This window comes from Chaetodon trifascialis, chromosome 23, assembly GCF_039877785.1.
Source record: "Chaetodon trifascialis isolate fChaTrf1 chromosome 23, fChaTrf1.hap1, whole genome shotgun sequence".
Lineage (NCBI taxonomy): Eukaryota > Metazoa > Chordata > Actinopteri > Chaetodontiformes > Chaetodontidae > Chaetodon > Chaetodon trifascialis.
In genome coordinates, this window is record NC_092078.1 from 8,270,111 (window position 1) to 8,290,995 (window position 20,885).

The following is a 20,885-nucleotide window of genomic DNA, read 5'->3' on the forward strand; positions in this document are numbered from 1 at the left end:
TGTCATCACCTTTTAAGTTAGTGTGTTTAAACATCCAGCAGTAACAGAACATCAGCATTCATTTGGATGCATGTTTGTCCACCTGTAAAATTTAAATCTGATATTCACTCTCTTTTAGCTCACCAACTCCAGAGGGAATATCTGGCTGGGCAGGAAGTAAAAAACAATGAGCTACAAGAGGCTAAAAAGCTCTGTAGAGCTGAGGGGAACTGCTGACTTTGGTGGTAATTACATGTGGACTCATCTTCTCACGTAAGCCATTAAATAAACAAGCAGTCATCTGATCCATTGTCAACATACAAATATTGATTTTAATGGCTTTAATTTAAGATGCACACTATAGGAATCTTTTAGTAAAACTTTGAAAATCTTGCAAATAAGGAAATAATATAATGTAAAAAATACAATTTTCTCTATTTCTTTCATCTTCCTGGCATAATTCTGCTTTGTTGTTTTGTTTTCAATAAAAAAAAACACTTCTGTCCTGTTTCATTTCCTGTATGACTTCATAAAACGTGAAAATGACATTTAAAAACACAACAAAATGATGAGTGACAGACCTCCCTCTTTTTTATACGATCAGCATTCCAATATTCCTGAAGGCACCTGAAGGTAACATCACTATGATCGAACTGCTCCTCCTGCAGGGGGCGCTAAGTTTACACACACACATATATCCACCTGACCTCATCCAGCCCCGTCTGTCCTTTTATTTCATTTTTCAGGAAGAGGAAGCTGACTCTGGTCATGGTTAGAGCATGTGATAAGATGTCCTTCAAGGAGAGGAGGCTGTCCAGAAATGGAAATACTAAATGTTTTTTTTGTTTTTTTTTACTTTTTTACTACAAAAACCAAGATACTTGATCAAACATCGGGTACTGCACCGATGGAGAGAATAAAACAGAGGCAACATGCACAGCAACAATATACTTTATAATAAAAAATAGAAATAGAATAGAAAAAAAAATGAGGAACTGAAAGATCAGAGTAAAGTAACACACCCAGGTTTCTGGCGTGCACTTTTCCATTCACTGCCAGACTTCCTACTTTCTCATGTTTGGATTAGAAAAAGAAATGGGAGGAACAAGAAGGAGAAACTGTTTACCCAAATGAGAACAATGAAATACAAATATGACAAGGATGTGACATTAAAAAACTTTGAGGGTTTCAGCACTGAAAGCATTATTAAAAGTCATACTTTATTTTATCGGGCTGTAATTTAGCGATAATGTTTTTTAAATTTACATTATACGACAGACGCATTGTTCCTGTGCAGATCTCTGCTTATCGAGATCACAGGTTAAGAAAAGAAGAATTGAAAAACCCCAAAGTATGTCAGTTTAACAGAATCCTAATTTGTACAGTAGAACTGAGCAGTCCCCAAACATGGACCAAAAACGGTGACATGAATGACATGAAACAATGATAAACAGGAAAAAGGAAATGCTTTCCCCCGTTTTACCCAAAACACTCAACTCGCCTCATGAAGTGCTTTGTATAAGTTGGAAGACCGCTGGATTGAATGTAGGCTTTCAGCCAAAATCTCAAAGGCCAAATGTTTATTCTGGCAGCACAAACATCTGCAGTTTGTCAAAGCAAAATCTCCCCCTTTTATAGCTGCAGCTCCCCTCAGCGTTTCAATGGCAAACTGAATCAGGGACGAATTCTAATTAATCCGCTTTGCTGATGCCATGAAACAAGCTCCATCAGCACTGCCATGAAGAGAGAGATTTTAAGTTTTAATCTCGTTATCCATAGCAACTACACCTGAAACTGCAATCAGCTGAAAGATGACAAGACTCTACGATCACATGATCGTTACAAGTCATCCTGTGGGAGGACATGAATGTGTGTACAAAATGTCATAACAATCCATCCGATGGTTTTCTTTCTGCTTCGTTTGGGTCTAATTTAGTGACGAGCTTCATTAGTAGCAACGTATGAATACAGTGACCATCACGGACAAGTACATTTTTTTGTCAAGTCGATCATTTCCATTTTGGGGAATAAGATTCTGTCAAACAGAGTGCAAACTGGACCTGTTAATCATGATTTTGCAAACTCACGTTGCACCCAACATGTTGCACAAGTGAGCATTAACAAATTATCTCTTATCTGGTGTGATGTGAGCACACCGGGGAATGACTCAGCCAAGTCGTGAACAAACCAACGATCCGTTTCTCGAATTCTTTTCGCTTCAAGAGAGAAGACAGAAGTGACAAAGCGTAAAACGATCAAGCCTCAGTGAAAAAAAGCTGGTTTTGTTGCGAAATGTCGAACGCAGTCTTTTAAGATACCATACTATTGTGTACATGCAGAAAGTTTTTCTCTTCATCCACTCATGCGAGGAATCGGATTGTGAGACGAGCTTGTTAACTGAAAAAACTTTAATGACGTGTTAAAATTCAGCTCAAAGTACATGGCTTTAACAGTGAATGACTGTTATGCCGCATATAAATGATCAGTGCTAAGAAAGTTGGAGTACATGCGATGAACAAAGGTATACAAACAGAACTAACCTTTTCTGGTCTGTGCTTATCGTCAGAACATTCAGATAAATAACTCTTAGAAAATTTGGCAAACGCGTCATCATGCCAGCCCACAACCTGAAGGCTTGTCTCCTATCCTCTGACGACCTGCGAGGAGACCACTGAGGTGCCGCCCGACTGGTTTTCCCTGATCTTCAGCTCACGATTCATCTGGCACCACACGCACTGGTAACACCAAAGTATCTTACAGCAGTCGTCACAGAACGAGCCCTGCGGGAGGAAGAAGAGGGAGAGGTCGGTGACCCTCAGCAGGCCCAGTCCGGTGATGAAGCTCTGTGGGTTTGTGCTGCAGGTGCAGCTTCCCCTGCAGCGAGTGGTCCTTCAGCAGAATAATGTGTCACAATAATGTGTTGCTTCACTTGTAGGCTGTTTATCAAAACTTACATTTTGTCTTTATCTTCTCGACATTCTCATCTTGTCATGTTTTATTCTTTAGCTTAGCTTTGTGGAATAAGCGCCTGCTTGTCCAACACAGTGATCTATTCACTTAAATCAGGATATTATTTGCATTTTACACTGAAATCGAGAGGAAACTACTTATTTCATAAGTAATAAAATAGACATTTTCTAACGTTCCTGATGTTATTTCACTTTAAAGTCTCTCAGATTTACTAAACGGAGCGTTTTCTCTCTTAATTTGGAGTTAAGTTAAGTTTCCCAAGATGGGATCAATAAAGTTTTATCTTAACTTATCTTGTGCAGCCCCCTGTAACTTTTATTTTGAAAAATGCTATATTGATCCACCTTTACTCACTCATTCCTCTACTATGATACCTGCTCAAAATGACACCAGTTGGCTTAAGAGTAACCACTGTTGTGTAACTGTATTTAGGCAGAAAAACTGACGAAGTGTTCAACAAGTAACTTGTCTTGCGACACAATGACACACGTTGAACTACCACACTCTTTGTTATGCTCCTTAGAATAAAAACCCTCTTTAAGAATCAAACCAAAATCATAATTTATCAGAAAAAGGTTTTTTTTTTGGGACACCCACTCTCCCCCCACCCTCCCTAAGTCAGTCTTACAGGGATGTTGTAGCGCTCTCGAATGGAGGAGCGGAGCATGCAGGACACCACACAGCAGACGTCGATCATTGGCATTAAGAAGCACCAGCCGTGGTTAGAGGCTGTCTGACACTGCATGCAGGGGAAGCAGAAAAGAGCGCAGCAACCTGGAGGGCAGAAGAGAGGAGAAAAAATTACTTTATTAAGACATAACATCAAGGTAAACGTTCAGCACGACTGAATATTGCGCTGAAAACTTTCTCACAAGTGTCATTGATAGTTCCCAGAACACAGTGGCCATCGCAGTGGCACTGACCTTCCAGTATTTTAACAGGAACTGGACCAGTTTCACACACAGATGAAAATTGAGTTCACTGGTAACGCAAAGTGCTACCGATCCTGTGAAGACAGCAGTTGTCTACGGCTCTGGAGGAGCTTTATCAGGTGATAAAATAACCCTGATGGTGTAGGTTTGGTTTTCTCAGAAGAGGGAGGGCTGGAGGGGTACAATGAAATAAATATGTGCTATTCAGAGTAGCAATTATATACATGCTATTTATTTTCTCCAGGTATATACATTAAATCAATCCAGCAAATTAGGATAAAATAATGCTAATAAGGCCATGCAAACCTCTGTATTGTTGATGCATTAATCATAAATCATTTTCAGCTTCCTTTATAGATATCTGATCCTTTTTAATGAATGAATATTAGCAGTCACTGAAAATGTTAACCCAAAAAAGTTTCCTTTAATTCAGCCCTAAGTGGTTTCCAGCAGTCTTCACCAATAAAGTGGCAGCATTCAAACTGTGTCCTTGTATCTCAGCTTGGAGACCGAATTTATTACAGAAGGTATTTGTCAGAGTTAAGCAGCACCGAGTATCAATGATGATGTCTTTCAAGAAGAGAGGACTAACGAGAAAGATGCTATTGGCTGAACTGTCGGGAATGCAGTCATTACATTTTTGAAGCTTGACTCATACTCAGGACTAAAAGTCAGGATATCTCCGCCTCTGCTGCTTTGGTTTAACCCATTCCTTTTGAAACCTGTCTCTTGTGAGTTTTCCAACTTTAGAAGTGAAACAGTAAATTGTTTCAGAACCGCTTTCAATTCCTCAGTCTTTCTACTGTCCCACAGTAAGGAAAAAAGCTCATACTTGATGAATTTTTCTGATGTGAAAAATCAAAATAGCTGAGGTTTTCAAATCTTAAAAACATTTTTATGTTTCCAAAATCAAGAATTACCCTAAAGCATCAGCTTTTATGTCCTCAAAGTACTCCGAAAATTGGAAATTTGAATGTCTACTTTTCTCGGACAACTAGGCAAACTCCAACTGGTAGTGAAGCTTGTGAAGATGTGTTGACTTTGCTTTGTCATGCAATACTGCACTTTTAGCTGGGAAACCAGTGATCTGCAGTCCACTTACTAATGTCAAAATTTCAGAGTGGCTCACTGAGTATAACTGGACAACAATGGGGGAACATTTAAGAGCATCCAGTGAGTTGAAAACAACATTTGTGGTGAATGACACAACCTGGGTTTACAGCATCATTTGCTGGATTTACTTACAGGTGCCCATATCATTGCAGCAATCGCACAGGCCACTACTCCACGTCCCAGGGCTTTGGTTGGTGGTCACCGTTGTCACCACATGGGATGGTTGCTGGTGGACAGCCATGCCTGGAGGATACAAGATGGAAATGGGGAGACTGTGAAGGGGCACAGAGGACTGCTCCATACACAGGGATCACTGCATTATGATCAAGGGTGTTCAATAGGATGTGGTGTTGCTCCTACAGCATGTATCTCCAGATGTTTTCTGGCTAAACTACGAGAAAGACCTACTGTTATTCACACACAGTTCGCTATACCGCATGTTCATGATCACATCTTTATCATTATACAAGAACACACTCAAGAAGAACCTTTAAACAGAGCAGCCGTGAATGTGCTGGTATTAAAGCTCACCTTGTGATGGACTGGCAACTCGTGCCGTGTGTTGTCCTGCATTTAAAGCAGCAGCATCTCCACACTCAGTCCTCTTTGACCAGTAATCAGAATTTTTAGATTTTTGCAATGCAGTCATAAAGACAACACAAGCACAAAATGCTCATTTCTTTCACGTCTCTCAGTGACATCCAAAATAAACCCTGTATTTTATGATCACCACTAAATCTTGTGGGGGGTCTTCCCAGAAGACTGGAGGCTTACTGCAGTATATTAATACCCATAGTTTTAAAATGAGGTGTTCAACAAACACATTTGGCAGGTGTGAACAAAATGGCTATTCACACCATGAGACCTAGCTTTTAAAATTTACTTTCTTGTATGGTGATTTTATCCATCGCCAATTTCTCAATAGAAGTTGAAAGAAATTAGTTTATCCATATTGCCTACCACTAATGTTCAGGTTTCCTTGTACTTTACCTGAACATTTTATATTTAAAACTACAGGCTACTTTACAATGACTTTTAGTAAGCTAACAAAACAATGTCAACTATATCTAATACCAGAAATATCATTTTGAGTTAAATAAGTCTATGCATATGCTTAGATAGTCCTCCATCTTGGAATATAGCTCAATAAAACTTGACTCAAAACATTTTTTTTACTACACAAAACAAAGTGTGCTCGACATTGGCTGCTATATGCCATTCCATCTAAAACTAGCTATCACCAATGCTAACGCATGTAGCATTAACCACCTAGCGATCATCTTTGGCTAACATTAGCTCTGCCAAGTGCGGCAGTAGCTTGAAGATTCAAACACACATTTTCAGCATTAAATGTTATATGTCATTTATTTTCTGAACCCTGACCGCAGTTTAAGCCTTGTGTTAGGCTCCTCTGTGTTTTATTTTATCCTGTAGGAAAATCATAAATGATCGTGGACTGACCTTCACATGCCACCTAACTAGCTAACGTGTTTCTCACCTCGGCTAGCAGTTAGCTGCTCGCGCTGTCAATCATGGATGTATTAGACATCAGTATTAGAAAAACATTTTTAAGTCACACGTTTGTGTCATACACTAGTATATCATTAGCATTTTCCCTCATCTTATTTCCTCACAGACTGAACCCAGTCCTAAGTTTATGAATTCCTGACAAAAACCGGGCTTCAACATATTGCACATTTATATAACGTTAGCTACCCTAGCTAGTTAAGACCCATTAGCTTGCTAAATAGCTTGGGAGTTAAGAGGAAATTGGTGAAAAACTTTTAAATAGCGCGTCAAAACATAACTTATTTTAAATACCATGATGCAGGAAGCAGGTTGCCATTGTTCTAGTGAAAAGAAAACACAGCTAAAGCAGTCAAATATCATTCAATAACTTTTCCTTATTTATAACCTCACTGCACTAATTGGAATTGCATGTAATGGTTTTTTTCTTTTTCAGCTTAAGTAAAGGAAGGTTATGGTGAATATGCTGGTGCAAACTGGCCATTGAGGATTTTCACATTAACTTATTAAGCACATTAACAGGATAAACTCACAGCAACCTGTTCTTTCTGACTTTTGAGCTGTTATATCTGCTTTTTATTGATGTAATTACCAAGTGAATTAGCAACAATAAGACAAACCAATTAGAACAGTACAGTTCTAAGAAGTGAGATAAATTAGTTGTTATCATGGGTAATACGGAGGTTTGACATCAGCCAAAGACTATTAATGCTAATATGCAAACTTTTTCTTACCTTTTGTCTGATTCCGTGAGATGGAAAAACTCAAAAGAGCGGTAAAGTCACTCAACGGATGTGAAGAGGGAAAGTGTGGGCTCTGCTGATGTTTCTGTTTCTCAAGAAACAGCCTGCCCCCTCTGCCCTCAACCAACGCCACCATGAGCAGGAAGCAAGAGAGACAGTGCACAACGGTCTATTTATTACATACAAATTATACAAATAAGATTAAATTGAACATACAAATGATAAAATACAATAGAGGCATTACCTCTAAATACATGCATACCTCTATATTAGATCATTAAGCACAAAGAATGGTTGCCGAACTGGTATCACAATTAAAGAAACACGCATGAGAAGAAATTAGAAATGAAGCACATCTGTTTCATTACGCCTGAAATTAAACTGCATTGTGGGGCTCAATGAAGGTCGCTGCATTCACGTACTGTCTGACATGCCGTCGAATTGCATCTGCGAACAAACTGTCAGTAAGTAGTGGGAGAGGGATCATGTGAAGGGGATTTTAAGCACAGTAGCTAACCTAAATAGTCTCTCAATTGAATATTAAATTGAAGTCTACCTTTTATGGTTCTGCATGTGTTTTATTTTTATTTTTTATTGTTGATGTGAACAGCATTCAGTATATAGATATCTATTTAATTAATTGAAGACCCCCATCATTATTGGCGCACTGTGAAATTTCTCATAACAAGTATCCAGAATTACTGGAGCTATATTTATATCTGTTTGTGATGGGAATGTCGGCGCGCGCGCGCGTATGTGTGTGTGTGCGCGCGCGCTGCGTCGGTAAGTCTAGCCGGCTCCGATCGTTCACTGAAAAGAGCCGACTGAACACGGTGCACTGCGCCACCTACTGTATCGGAGTATGTAATGTGAGACGCAAAGTTCCTCTTCGTACTCTGCTGTCGTTCTTTCAAACGAAGTCGCTGCTCGACTGAAGCTCGCAGCGTTTGGACTTTAGACATTTTTACTGATTCACAGCAACTTTTCCTCCAGACACACTCCGTTAAAACTGTTGGCTCACTCTGATGTGCTGCTACGTTCAAGTCCGTCTGTTTCCAGCTATCAAGCTAAATTAGCTCCATTAGCTTCGCAGAACAACAGATGACTCAGATTCCAGACGTTTTCAAATAAAGAAAGCAGCACAGAGTCTATTCTGACAGGTTTAACAGGAGATGCGTCCGTGGTGAAACATTCCGGAAGTTTCCTTAAACTTTATACAAATACAAACTCTGGTGGTTCACTCCGACTTTGCTGTACGACAAGGCGCGATAAATAATGGGAAAAGTTAGCACGTTAGCCACGATAAGTACAATTACCTCCGGTATCAGCCGTTTAGCTCGCGACCGACATATCACTAATATCTGTTAAATAGATATTCTTGTTATAGTACCTGCTGTGTACTCTAGGTGGCGTAATGGGCTCAGGAATAAGTAGGCAGGAGTCGATGTCTATTTCTGAGCGATATATGTACATTTTAAGTGAGCAACAATATCTCACTCAGTATGTGAAGCTCTCATTATGCACTGGTGGATCATCTAAAAGAAGACTTCTGTTATACAGTCTACTGGTGATCTATTTGAGATTTTTTATATTTTATCAAAAACTTGCCATTTTGTACCAAAATAAAAAATAAAACTTTCGATGGAAGAAACCTCAGGAAGAGCCACAGAGGAGGGTCCATTTCCCAGGATGGACAGACATGCAACAGATGTCACCTGAGTATCACCTTGGAGACCTGGAAGACAAGCCACACAAAATCGATCAGCCAAAGAAATATGACAACGTACACAAATACTGATGAACAATACATGCATAAGGAAGGAGGACAGGGCATAAACACAGAAGAGGCAGCACAGCATTCATACAGAGGGTCAGAGGAAAAGCCATACAAATGAATATATTCATTCAGCCTGATGAGGACAGTGTATCTCAGAGGAGGGTGGCATCAAAGTGAAACATCTAACAGCTACCATGCATCCTGTTTCTGCACCATGGGTGAGTTTAGATGGCACAGAGCAGTTTCAGAGAGGAGACAGTCCACTAGTCCACTTTGAATTCAACTAAACATGACGTGTAAAAACTGTGGCGATTTAACCTATAAGGTGTTTCAGGATTCTCTCCGGGTACTCCGGCTTCCTCCCACAGACCAAAAACATGTTCATTAGGTTAATTGATGACTCTAAATTGTCCGTAGGTGTGATTGTGAGTGTGAATGTTTGTTTGTCCTTGAATGTGGCCCTGCAATCGGCTGGCGACCGGTTCAGGGTGTACCCCGCCTCTCACCCATTGTAGCTGGGATAGGCTCCAGCCCCCCGCAACCCCGAAAGGGATAGGCGGTATAGATAATGGATGGATGGATGGTTTTTCAGGATTCATTTTGCTACTGCTTTGAAGAAAGAAAAAAAAACTATTTCCTTTTCATTCCGAGACAAAATAAGAAAATCCAAACCAATTATTTAGCTGACTGTAGTTAAACAGTAAAGTTAGAGGCTCAAGAGCAATGGTGTGGGACCTACATCGTGTGTGTGTGTGTGTGTGTGTGTGTGTGTGTGTGTGTGTGTGTGTGTGTGTGTGTGTGTGTGTGTGTGTGTGTGTGTGTGTGTGTGTGTGTAAGAGAGAGAGAGAGAGAGAGAGAGAAAGAGAGAAAGAGAGAGAGAGAAGTGTGCGTTTGATCATATTGAGTCATTCGTCAGTGGAGGAGCAGTGAGGGAGGATCATGCAGCCAACAAGCTTTCTGTCCCATCAGCTCCACTGCTATCATCATCATCATCATCATCATCATCATCATCATCATGCTATAAATCCATCCAAACCCAGCTGAGGAACGATGTCAGCAAATAACACCTCGTGGTTGACAGAGGTGAGGGACTACACCTGCGTGCGCTTCTACGTGTCCACCGTGTCCTTCTCGGTGCTGCTTTTCTTCAACATCATCATCAACTCCACCATCCTTCGCGTGGAGCATCTCCGGAGCCATGCCCGCTTCGTGCTGGTGTTCCACCTGCTTCTGTCCGCCCTGGTTTACCTGGGGATGAGCAGCGTCTTCTACTACCAGATCCACCTGGGCGCACGGCCGGGCAGCTCCGCCTGCCTGGCCATGATCACCATCCTGATCAGCAGCGCCTCCAACACCCTCCTCACGCTCACGGCGATGGCTTTGGACCGCTACTGCGCCGTGTGCCACCCGATGCGCTACACCTCCAAATGCACCCCCGGGTACTGGCCCTGGCTGCTGGGTGTGCTCACCTGGCTCGTGGCTCTGGTTATTCCCCTCAGTGTGCTCCTGCCCCCGGACTCCCAAAACCCCAGGGCCGACTATGACGGGGAGTGCGGGCCGGAGCAGCTGAAGAAAGGCGAACTGCAGAAGGTGCTGTTCATAGGTCTGTGCACGCTGCTCATCCTGTACAGCTACGTGAGGATACTGATGGAGGGGCGGCGGTTAGGGGTGCTGAATCGGCGCAACCGGGCCGGCTGCAGGACTATCGCCCTGCACGGCAGCCAGCTGGCGGTGTTCATCCTGCCTAACTTTGTGAACTTCGTGCTGACGATGCTGTACAAACGGGGGCTCATTAAGCCAGAGACTAAAGAGCTGTCAGGCGTGGTTGTCTTCGCTTTCTTCAGCTTGGCGCAGTGCGTTGCGCCGGTTGTGTACGGCTTGCGCAAAGAGGAACTTCTGGAGCAGTTGAGTCACAGGTTCCCCTGCTGTTCCCGATACTTAAAGAGTGTCCTCGGCTGGACTGTGCACGTCAACTGGACACACAGCCACCACCATGCACGGTATGCCCCACTGGATGCACCCATTACAAACTTGTAACTAATGACTTACTAGTGAGAGAAACTGTTGGGTTGCCAGTTTGCTTGTCATTACAAGATCCAGGAAGCCTTGCTTGGTTATAAATAGTGCAGGCATCCAGAAACCAAGGCTCTACTTCAGTTTAAGTGATACTATTAATTTATTCTTCAAGCATCCTTGGTGACAAACAGACCGATGCTGGTCCTCGCTTCATCAGGGTGTGACAAACACAATCAGTCTCAATGATAAACCAGCCGTGAGTGGCACACATGGGGTCCATTACATAGGATAACCCATAGGGGGCGCCTCCAAACAAAAACATGGGCCCCACACATGCCAGTTAAGTCTACATGTACAATAAGGTATAATAACAAGAAATACTTTACATTAAGTGAACATATATTGAATCCTGAAAATACTCAACAAATACTACTAACCAATAATGTTTAATAAAATACAAACTGAAAAGTAGTCTTTGAGTACCACTCGAGTATACTTGAAGTATAAATAGTATGCTAAATTGGCTTTTCACGAACTTTAAGTGTACTGAAGTACACCAGTGAAAATCAGGATTCTTGAGCATTCAAAACACACTTGCAGCACAATTGTATTATATCGCCAGTGTGTTGGAAATATCCTTAAATATACTACAAATGAAGTGAAATGAAAGTAAACTTTAAGTAAACATGCTAATAGTGCACTACTAGGACTTGAAAATAAGTACCCTATTCATAAGTACACATTATTTCTGTTACAAGTATTTGTAATTAAGTACACTTTTTATTTATTTTCTTTTATTTTAAGTGCTTTGAAATACCATTCTAAGCATATTTTTAATACATTTAAGTAGAACTTAATGATAACTATTTAGAAGTACACTTTGTCAAAGTACATGTCACACATACTTTAAAATGAGCACAAAAGTTAAAGTGTACTTGTAAGGACTTTTCTGTACCACATTTACAATAGACTCTATTAGCATCAGTTAAGACATAAATATATACAAGAAAAACCAGCATGAAGGTGACGTGCGAAAGAGAGAGTGAGACGTGCAGGGAAGGAGCAAGCGACACTAAGTACTTTCACAGCATGAAAAGTCCAGTCATTAGCAAATGCTCACGAGTTTCTCACTTTATGAATCATGTAATCTGTAACTATGAAGTTATGAATAAGGACGACTTCATGGCATGAGTGTGTCACCTGGTGATACTCCATCAGTGAAAGTTAGTCATCTCCAATATGTTTATTAGTCATGTATAAGAGATTTTTTTACCCTTGGCCTAATTAACCAAGCCAGCACTTGAAATTTTGCAGATTTATGCATGTGGGGTTCTGCATAATGAAAAGTATTACAAGTGGGAAAAAATTAGCTCAATTGAAATTTCACATGAAGTCACATGAAACGTCTACATGTAAGGCTACCACCGGTCCAAGGTTAGCATAGCTTAGCATGAATACCTGTAACAGGGGGAAACAGCTAGCCTGGCTTTGTCCAAAGGTAACAAAATCTACCCGCACATCTAAAGCTGACTAATTAACCTGTTATGTCTCGTTTGATTAAGATGTACAAAGCACAAAGTGTAAAAACAACAATTTAAGATTTTAGAGGAGGTTATGCGCTGGATTGTTTCATGGCTGGGAGCAGTGACTTTCTGGAGTCTCTGTATAGATAACATAAACGAGACAGAATAAATGCCTCTGAAGCTCACTGATTAACACAAATGAGTGAGCATCAGAGGAGCTAGGTGGATTTTGTGACTGTTAGGCACAGCCAGGCGAGCTGTTTCCAATGTTTTTGGTCTTTATGCTAAGATAAGCTAACCGACTGCTGGTTGTACCTTTTAATCAAAAAACAAAATTTGAATGCTAAAATTCGCAATTATGAAATTTTAGTGCAGACACCTCAGTAGATCTCCCTAAGAGCTTGTGACCCACATTCACTTCATATTCACTGCTGCCTTATTTAACTGTTACTTAACACAGTATTTATCAGCATTGACTTAAGTGGCTGATCCCTCAGTAAAAAAGTATACATTTAATAACCAGAAAGTTGCAACCAGGTCATGTGAAACGTTGCAAAAAGCTCTGAAGGCAGCATCTTAAATGAAATGTGAATCCTGTTAAGGATTGATGATTAATGGTAAGATTAGTCACTCTGTTGAAATGAACGTGTGAAACAAACTGATTTGCATAAGGTTCAGTGTTAGAGTGACTATTTTTACTACTGACGAAATGAGTAATTCAAATGGACGTGGCTTTAGGATTTCTGCATGAAACTGCAGCAGATCATAAGATACTTGCCTTATAAGGGTTTCGCAAACTTAAGCGTGTTGCACAGAAACAGCATGAGTTCACTGCTGAACCTAAAGTGTTATTTCAGGCTCTTCTTACTCTCTTTTTCCCCCTCAGGGAGCGAACACTGACAGCTCAGACAATCATCTCCCTGGAGGCCCCGCAAACCCCAGAGGCAGAGGAAACAAGACCGATGTCAGTCATAAGTTCCTCACATGACTTCGACTCATGCCAAGGCGATACGGACAATGCCTGACGAGGAAAAGTGGGTCACTGTCGGGATCCCGAACGCCAAAGGAACATGTGGATAAGTGGCGGGTGATCTCAGCTGAGGCCTAAAAGGAACTAAAGGAAAACACCTCGAACATGAAAATCCAGATCTACCAGGGTTTGTTCTTCATTTCATACCTGGATGTGCATCACTGGCAGGACATCGGCATGTTTATATTTTGCTTTATTCTTGACCTTTTGTCAGGGAGGCACACACTGGAGCTGCCCCGTGGATACCAGCCAAGAACAGTATGGTTTCAGAAGAAGTGGGCAGTTCCCTTATTATCAATTTTCCCAGGTGGCTCAGGGATTCAAGCCCACTTCTCTGACCTCTGCTACAGACAGCCCTGCAGAATTCGGGATTAAAATGGCTGGGGTGGTGGATATATTTAAGCATTCAGTGTGGTGAATGTTGTTCCCATATGCGCTTAACCTTGTGGATATTAAAAACTGTGAATTTAATAATGCACTTGAATATTTGCAGCACCTTGCAGATATATGAAGACTTGACAATAAGTAACCTTTTAGTAAATATTTGTCGTCTGCTGATCAGCTTTAGTAATAGTTTTGAGAAGTGTGCTCAGCTTTCTACATACGATAGATCTCTCCTATTTGTCCGTTACATATGTGACATGCAGGCGGACGAATGGCCAAAGTCTTGTTTTGAGTGTCAATACGAGTGATAACAGGACTGATACCAAGAAAATTGGATTTATATTTGGCCCATGAATGTGCACCCATCATTTCATTAGTGCATAAAATTTACACAATAAACATTTGTAATTACCCACAAGAGTTTATTTTTTTTCCCACTTCATCATAAACGTAATTAAGTTATACAAAGAAAAAGTGGCTAATGTTTGGCAAATTATCATAATTAAATATATTCAGACAAAGCCCAATAATAATGCATTCATCTCATAAATTACATCAGCTGCTTTTGATAATATAAAGTATCAACATTGGTATTGATATTTGTAATTTTGGCTGTGGACAAGCTAACGGAAGCTGTTAGCTTAGCTTAAAGAGGCGGTAAACAGCTAGTCCGTCCAAATGTTTTTTTTAAAAAAAACTTTACTAGCACATCTAAAGCTTGCTAATCTCAAAAATTGCCATTGTCACATAAACACAGATAAAATGTGTTATTGGTTAGCTTTAGCGATGCTGGTGGGAAGATTTTGCATGCTAGTTTCTAGTTAGTCTAGTTTGCTAGCTTCCATTTGCTAAGCTAATTGTATCCTGGCTTTAGCTTCACGTTCAACATCCATGAGTGTTACTGTTGACCATTTTATCATCCATCCAACTCTGTGCAATGACATTAAAAAAGAAAATGGTATAATTATTAGGCATTGTCTACAAAGGGCGACTGTCACTTTGGTCGACCTGTGTCAGTCACTGCTGAGCTCCTCAGTTTAACTTTTAGTCAGACAAACTCGGGCATGTCGGGGAAATTCTAACACTTTAACCGCAGAGCTCCTGAAGTGCCGGCACAGCCCTCTTTGTCTCAGTCTGGCACCCACAGCAGAGACACTAGTCAAGTCAGTTATGTATCTGAGGGCAGGAAGGGGTTCCTGTTTTTACCTCACAGCAGCACCACGGCACCGGCAGCCATCTGCCCTGAAAGAGCCTTCAGCTGCAGAAGTGAAAGCAGAGCTGTATGAATACAACAGAATAGGAAGTGAGTTTCCCAGGCAAATTAATGCTTCAAGTGTTTTTCTTTTTTTTTCAGCTTGTTTGTTTTTTTGCTGAGCTTCAGCATTTTCTTTTTCAAGGTTACAAAAGAAGAAGAAACCAGAAATAAAATCAGCGTAGTTTGGTGCATTAAATGCCACACTCAAATTTGGAGGCAACAGCTGTACTGTAACTCTACTCAGGCGTAACAAATCTATGTTTAAAGGCAGAATAAATAGAACCTATATAGACGTTCATCTCTCTCACTTGTACAAGCTGAGACATATCAATGCATAGATGAACAGAGAGCTTTATTAATCCTGATGCACTGATAAGCCAAAAGGCTCAAAGTACATCTGCACAAGCACCACGACAGCTGAGACAATAATCTGACACATTGGTCAGATGTATTTTTAGATAACATGTTTTTCTTTGTAAAGGCATGTGATCGAATCTGTTCAGAATTAAAAAAAAAAAAAAACAGCACTGTGTGTCGCAATACAAGTTAATGGGAAGGCAAGAATGTGCAGATTTAGGTTTTATGAACACACTGATTCAGCAGGTCAAGTATTTTTATTGTACAAGAAATTGTTTCTGACAGATCTCTTAAAACCAGGTATGCAGACGGATGGTTAATGTTCTACTATTACAGTTAATGATGCCTGCTACCTTTAGCTGAGAAAGCACACGGCTGCACTTTAGAGGTTCATGTGACGGCCATTAGCAGAGTAAAGGTGACCTGCACGTATTTTTTCAGAAACCGTGTGAAAGCTCTGTTTTGACTCAACAGGAACTTCAATCAACATCTGTGCACCAGTTTCTAAGGCAAAGGTTCAGACATTAATGTTTCCGTGATGAGCACCGAGTGAGCTTAATAAACATGCAGAAAGGCATATAAGTACATACACATCACACCGTTATATACATTTGATCACAATGTAGATCCGTGTACAACCCAGAGGAATAAAACTGCCATTCAAAATACCTTCGAGTATAAATCTCTTTGAACAGATGAGTTCAAGGCTTCCTCCGTTAACTGGCCTCCTATCTCAAAGTTGCATTGAAGTCGCATTTATTTCCTTAATGTTTTAAAACATTAAATGATGGGATCATTCAGTTGGCTACAGTCCTGAAGGCTGAGATAAAGTAAAAGCTCCATGTACACGTTCGAGACAGTCATCAGCTGTTTTACATGGATGTGGTGGAAGGGCTGAATGATTTGTAGGAATATTGTGATTTTTTTTCTTACAGAGTAAAACTCCAGCTCAAACGGAGACCCCCAGTCCACATTCTGGGGGGGGTCCTGAGTTGGAATTAAATAAATAAGTGACTGAAAAACAGGCTCACAAAGACTGCAGCGTTTTTTTTACAATCGAGATTACGCTCTAAGGAACGACGTAACAATGGTTTTAAATTGTGATTTCTATGTAATAGCTATGAATCATTCAGCCCCAGGATGTCAGATGAAAGCAAAGCTCAATTACACAAAGCAGATAAAAGTGCAGCAACGTGCGATGGAGCGATGATAAAACTGATAAAAGCCTGACAGGACTGAGCATTCATGACCGAGAACCTGGTTACAGATGCAAAGGAGTGTGTGTGTGTGTGTTTGTGTGTGTGTGTGGGGGGGGGGGCCCAAACAGACATGAAGATGGGGGAAGCGTGGTGCGTTTAGAAACCCAGAGGGTGAGAGGACACCACGCCTCCGGTCTCCACCACGGCTGTAGAGATGGCCCGCATGTTCTTGAAGAGCTGCCTGGACTCGCTGGAGCGCAGGGTCTTGATGTCTGCCATGACCCTCTCGTGGGCCTGAGGAGCGAAGGGAGCGTTAAATCAAGAACAGAATTTATAACAACTCAAAATACTTCATGTTTCTGGCTATTTTATTCATATTGTTGACTTTCTTTTTCTGAATCTTCCCTCTGCGCTAAATAGAATGATGTAGAGTATCATCATATTAGCATATGTTCATATTGAGATATTTGTCAGCTACTTAATAGCCAATCAAATACGAGCATCAGACACTTATATTAATGGTAGCGTGTTTGTGGCTTTGATAGGTGTCTTACCTCCATGCACCAGGTCTCACACAACACCTTTTCATGCTGAGCTGAGGCAGAGCCCTGACTCAAAGAGCGAGAGGCCCTGCAGGGGTGGGAGGCACAATAACAGTTGAGTTTAGAGTGCAGAGGAGTGGGCATGTGGAATAAAAGCAGACTGTGGAGAAAGAGAGGGAGTGAGAGATATGACTAATTTCTCCTTTTGCATGTTTACCTGGACAGGACGACCACCATGGCGTAGAGGTCAATGGCACTGTCTGCGACTCTCTTCAGGACAAACTGTTCATCTGCAACGGGAAACTGCATGTTGAGTTGACTTATTACAAAACAGACAAACCGGCTGATCAGAGGGCACAAAACCCCAAAAACTTTTTATCTGATCATACTTCTGTGAGCGAATCGGAGTTTTCTCTGTAAGCGAATGAAATTTGACTTTTCCCCCCTAGAAGATTGACATAGCAACCAACAACTGAAATGACTCTACCTCCAGCCGAAACAGCCTCACTGTACCAGCTGGGGATTTTTATCCAACACCCACAGGGTTTTCTCCCACCTACACACACACGCACACGCACACGCACACTCACCAATGATCTTCTTGCCATGTTTGATCAGCAGCTCCTCCACGACCGCTCCGAAGTGTTCGATGGCTTTAACTGTCTAGAAATCAGAAAAAAAAACACACATTGGTCAGCGAGAAATTGGCAACATGACTCAGCGATTCAAGGCAACAAAGCAGAAAAATTAAGTGGAAAACGTACCAGGTCGCCGCTGTGAGCCAGCTCAGGGTGTACAGTCCCCTGCAGTGTCAGGCCTGTGCTCAAACCCGCCTTCCTGCAAAGACGACAGAAGAGGACGGCTGTTAAATCAACATGGCTGCCGAGGAAGTACGAGTGCACTATTTTCTACGTGTGGCGAAAAGCAGCACAGCAGCCGAACACGTTCTGCCGTTCCACTTTGATAGCTCTGTTACAAATCAAATCATGCTGTATGTCGTCAATCAGGTCAGCTGACTTCTCCGGAGCTAATTAATAAGGTCGTGCATGAAAAAACATTTTTTATAGGCATCTCTAAAAAGGTTTGCCGGCGTGATTCTGCAGGAAAAATCTTAAATGTGGTCGACAGATTTGAGTAAATCCCAGTAATTGTTTTTCCAGACAGAATCAGCGAATGAGCTAACAAATTAGCCGTTTCTGCTCAGCTACAACTGCAAAAGTGTCATAACGAAGGACCTGGCTGACTCGTGTCATAATGTTTTGTACACTGTGAGCACCTCTTGCCCTCAGACAGGAGGATACACAGAGCGTGTGACACAACCTTTTGGCTCTCTTGGTCATTTCTCCTGCGAGCAGCCCAGCGTTGCCAATGGGGTTCTTCAGGGCCTTCTGCAAGCTCTTCAACTGGTTGCCGGCATTCTGGGGTGAAGCAGAGAAAGACATGCATGACTTATCGGTGACAAAGGTTGCCTGAAGGCCCTGATAATCTTGCTTCTCAATCAGCTTCTCAGTATGAGTGATGGGATCCGGCATGAACACGTTTTTTGCGAACGCGCCAGCTCGTCTCACTGGTTTCAAGTGTGAGACACTAATCAGGATTCAGCAACATTTGAATAAGAAGCGGGCGACAGTTGGTGGGATGTTTGGCCACTGCCAATTAAATGTAACGAAACTAGTCTGATGCAAGGCAGCGTCTTGCATCAGACTTGCCCGGTTTTTCCCGAAAACCGGCCGATCCTCTTTTAAGTGAAAAGGTTAAAATGAGCGACTTAAAATTAGACCGGGCGCACCAGCAGCATCCCTGCCAGCGTTACTTTAAGAGGAAGAAGACTGACAAGGCACTGAGTGACAGGAAACACAGGCTCAACACAGAGCCTTTGGTGTAAAATAAGTATAAGGAAGTTGCTTCTTGATCACCTGTTTTCAAACCTACGAGATGTTACAGCGTCTTGTTCGAGCACATAGGAAGGAGAAGCAAGCAGAAAACACTTCCTCTCTACAGAGCGGCTGTACTTTTCCATACCGACATTATCAGGTCACAACTCAGAGAGCGAAATTACAACAAGGAGGTACCGGCTCACCTGGAAGCCATTGAGGGCGACGAAGAGCCTCAGGATGTCGTTGGTGCCCTCGAAGATGCGGAAAATTCTCAGATCCCTCATCACTCTCTCCACCCCGGAGTCCTGTGGAAACACACGCAGAGAGACGATGACCTTCTACTTGTGATCACGCACCATTTTTCTTTTTTTTTTTTCCAGCTAAATCCTACCCAGAATAACCCATGATTCATTATCAGAATAGACAGTTTAACTGTTCTGAAAATGCTCTACGCTGAGAATCGCCCTTGACTCAGTCATTCGGTGCTAAAATCTTTGGTAAAGCTGCACGTTTGGATGAGCACACTGAGCAGCCAACATGGGGCTGCAAACAGGAATTAAGATGGCCAATACTTGTTTCTGTGCATTTGAATTCTGCTCGTGGAAGTCACCGTTCATATTTTAGGCTGCGCAGATGATCTATTCTGTGCAGAGGAGGGGAAATGAAAATGTACAGGCCGCACTTCTGGCTTGGCTTTCCCTGGTGAAATGAAACCCCGAATCAAAATGTGCACCGTGCGCAGAACTAATCAAAATCTGTTTCCCCCATCTTCCTTTGAGGCGGCTCATATCCGACCATTCGTTTCACAATAATCTGCAGAGGCTTTGTGAGGGAAGTGGACATTACAGCAACAACTGCACAACGCATCAACCCAACATAAGAAGTACATTTGTGACGCTTAGAAGTTGTATTTTGTCGTGTTGACGATTCGAAGCTGTAATGCTTTTAAACTAAATCGTACAAGCTATATTCTAAGTGCTTGACAAGTGCAATTTGCAGCAGAGTTGCCACCTCCGCGGTTGCTGCAGTGTTGTTCCATGACTAACTTTCCACTGTATTGAGAAGCTGATAAAGCAGCACACTGTCAGAGGGGTGACCTACTGAAGCAACAGATTTATTTTAAGCTGAGCAACATTATTGTTTACACAACTTCACGTCGCCCGCGTATCCTCGACCGTACCGGTGTGTTCTTGTGAACTACTTTCTTTTTTTTTTTTCACCTGAACAAACCATCAGTGTGGTATCCGCACTGCCTGAGCACGAGCGTCTTGCATGTACAAACCAGGTGACTCAAAACCACAACAGCACAGTGCACACGACTGAGAAGCGAAGGCGTTAGCTAAGCCAATACATGCAGAGTGGTCGTGTCTCATCTCTGGTGAGACGATTATGTGTTGCTGCTGACCCATTCTAAGGCCCCCATCAATATATTCAATGACAATGAGCCAATATACATGAGACATACAGGTCTCCTCTTCTAATAACTGTATTACAAATTAAAAGTCACTTTTGAGCATTCTTGTTCGAGTTTGCGCTGCACCTGAAGAACCACAAAGACGGCGTGAACACCAGTTTTCACACAACAAAACACCAGAGCCTTTGTTCTGTTCCTTGTGGTTCACTGACTAATCTGTTACCTTTTAATAGATGTTTCAAAGACA

General features: G+C 41.7%; 3 protein-coding genes across 4 annotated transcripts in view; 1 reads left to right on the forward strand and 2 right to left on the reverse strand.

The window, feature by feature from the left end:
• Positions 1-20,885, reverse strand: part of acadvl (acyl-CoA dehydrogenase very long chain) — a 35,502-nt gene that overhangs the window by 6,215 nt on the left and 8,402 nt on the right. The window contains exons 15-21 of one of the 2 annotated variants that reach the window (XM_070992719.1): positions 19,428-19,529; positions 18,668-18,765; positions 18,112-18,184; positions 17,938-18,010; positions 17,565-17,637; positions 17,360-17,435; positions 16,960-17,099 (exon numbers count right to left, since the gene is read on the reverse strand). In XM_070992719.1, coding sequence (XP_070848820.1) covers positions 16,962-17,099; positions 17,360-17,435; positions 17,565-17,637; positions 17,938-18,010; positions 18,112-18,184; positions 18,668-18,765; positions 19,428-19,529 — 633 coding nt within the window. In that variant the 3' untranslated portion in view covers positions 16,960-16,961. Of the gene's footprint in view, positions 1-14,404; positions 17,100-17,359; positions 17,436-17,564; positions 17,638-17,937; positions 18,011-18,111; positions 18,185-18,667; positions 18,766-19,427; positions 19,530-20,885 lie in introns of those variants that run through there. The other variant, XM_070992718.1, reaches the window with a different exon arrangement.
• Positions 842-7,352, reverse strand: ponzr1 (plac8 onzin related protein 1). The gene is made up of 4 exons (XM_070993551.1): positions 7,256-7,352; positions 5,127-5,237; positions 3,578-3,723; positions 842-2,759 (listed from the first exon to the last, which is right to left on the reverse strand). Exons 2-4 carry the CDS (start codon positions 5,233-5,235, stop codon positions 2,622-2,624), a joined length of 393 nt encoding a protein of 130 aa, XP_070849652.1. The 5' UTR covers positions 5,236-5,237; positions 7,256-7,352; the 3' UTR covers positions 842-2,621.
• LOC139351062 (odorant receptor 131-2) lies at positions 9,949-14,410 on the forward strand. Its single transcript, XM_070992720.1, has 2 exons — positions 9,949-11,041; positions 13,467-14,410. The coding sequence occupies exons 1-2, from the start codon at positions 10,092-10,094 to the stop codon at positions 13,603-13,605; spliced, it is 1,089 nt and encodes a 362-aa protein (XP_070848821.1). The 5' UTR covers positions 9,949-10,091; the 3' UTR covers positions 13,606-14,410.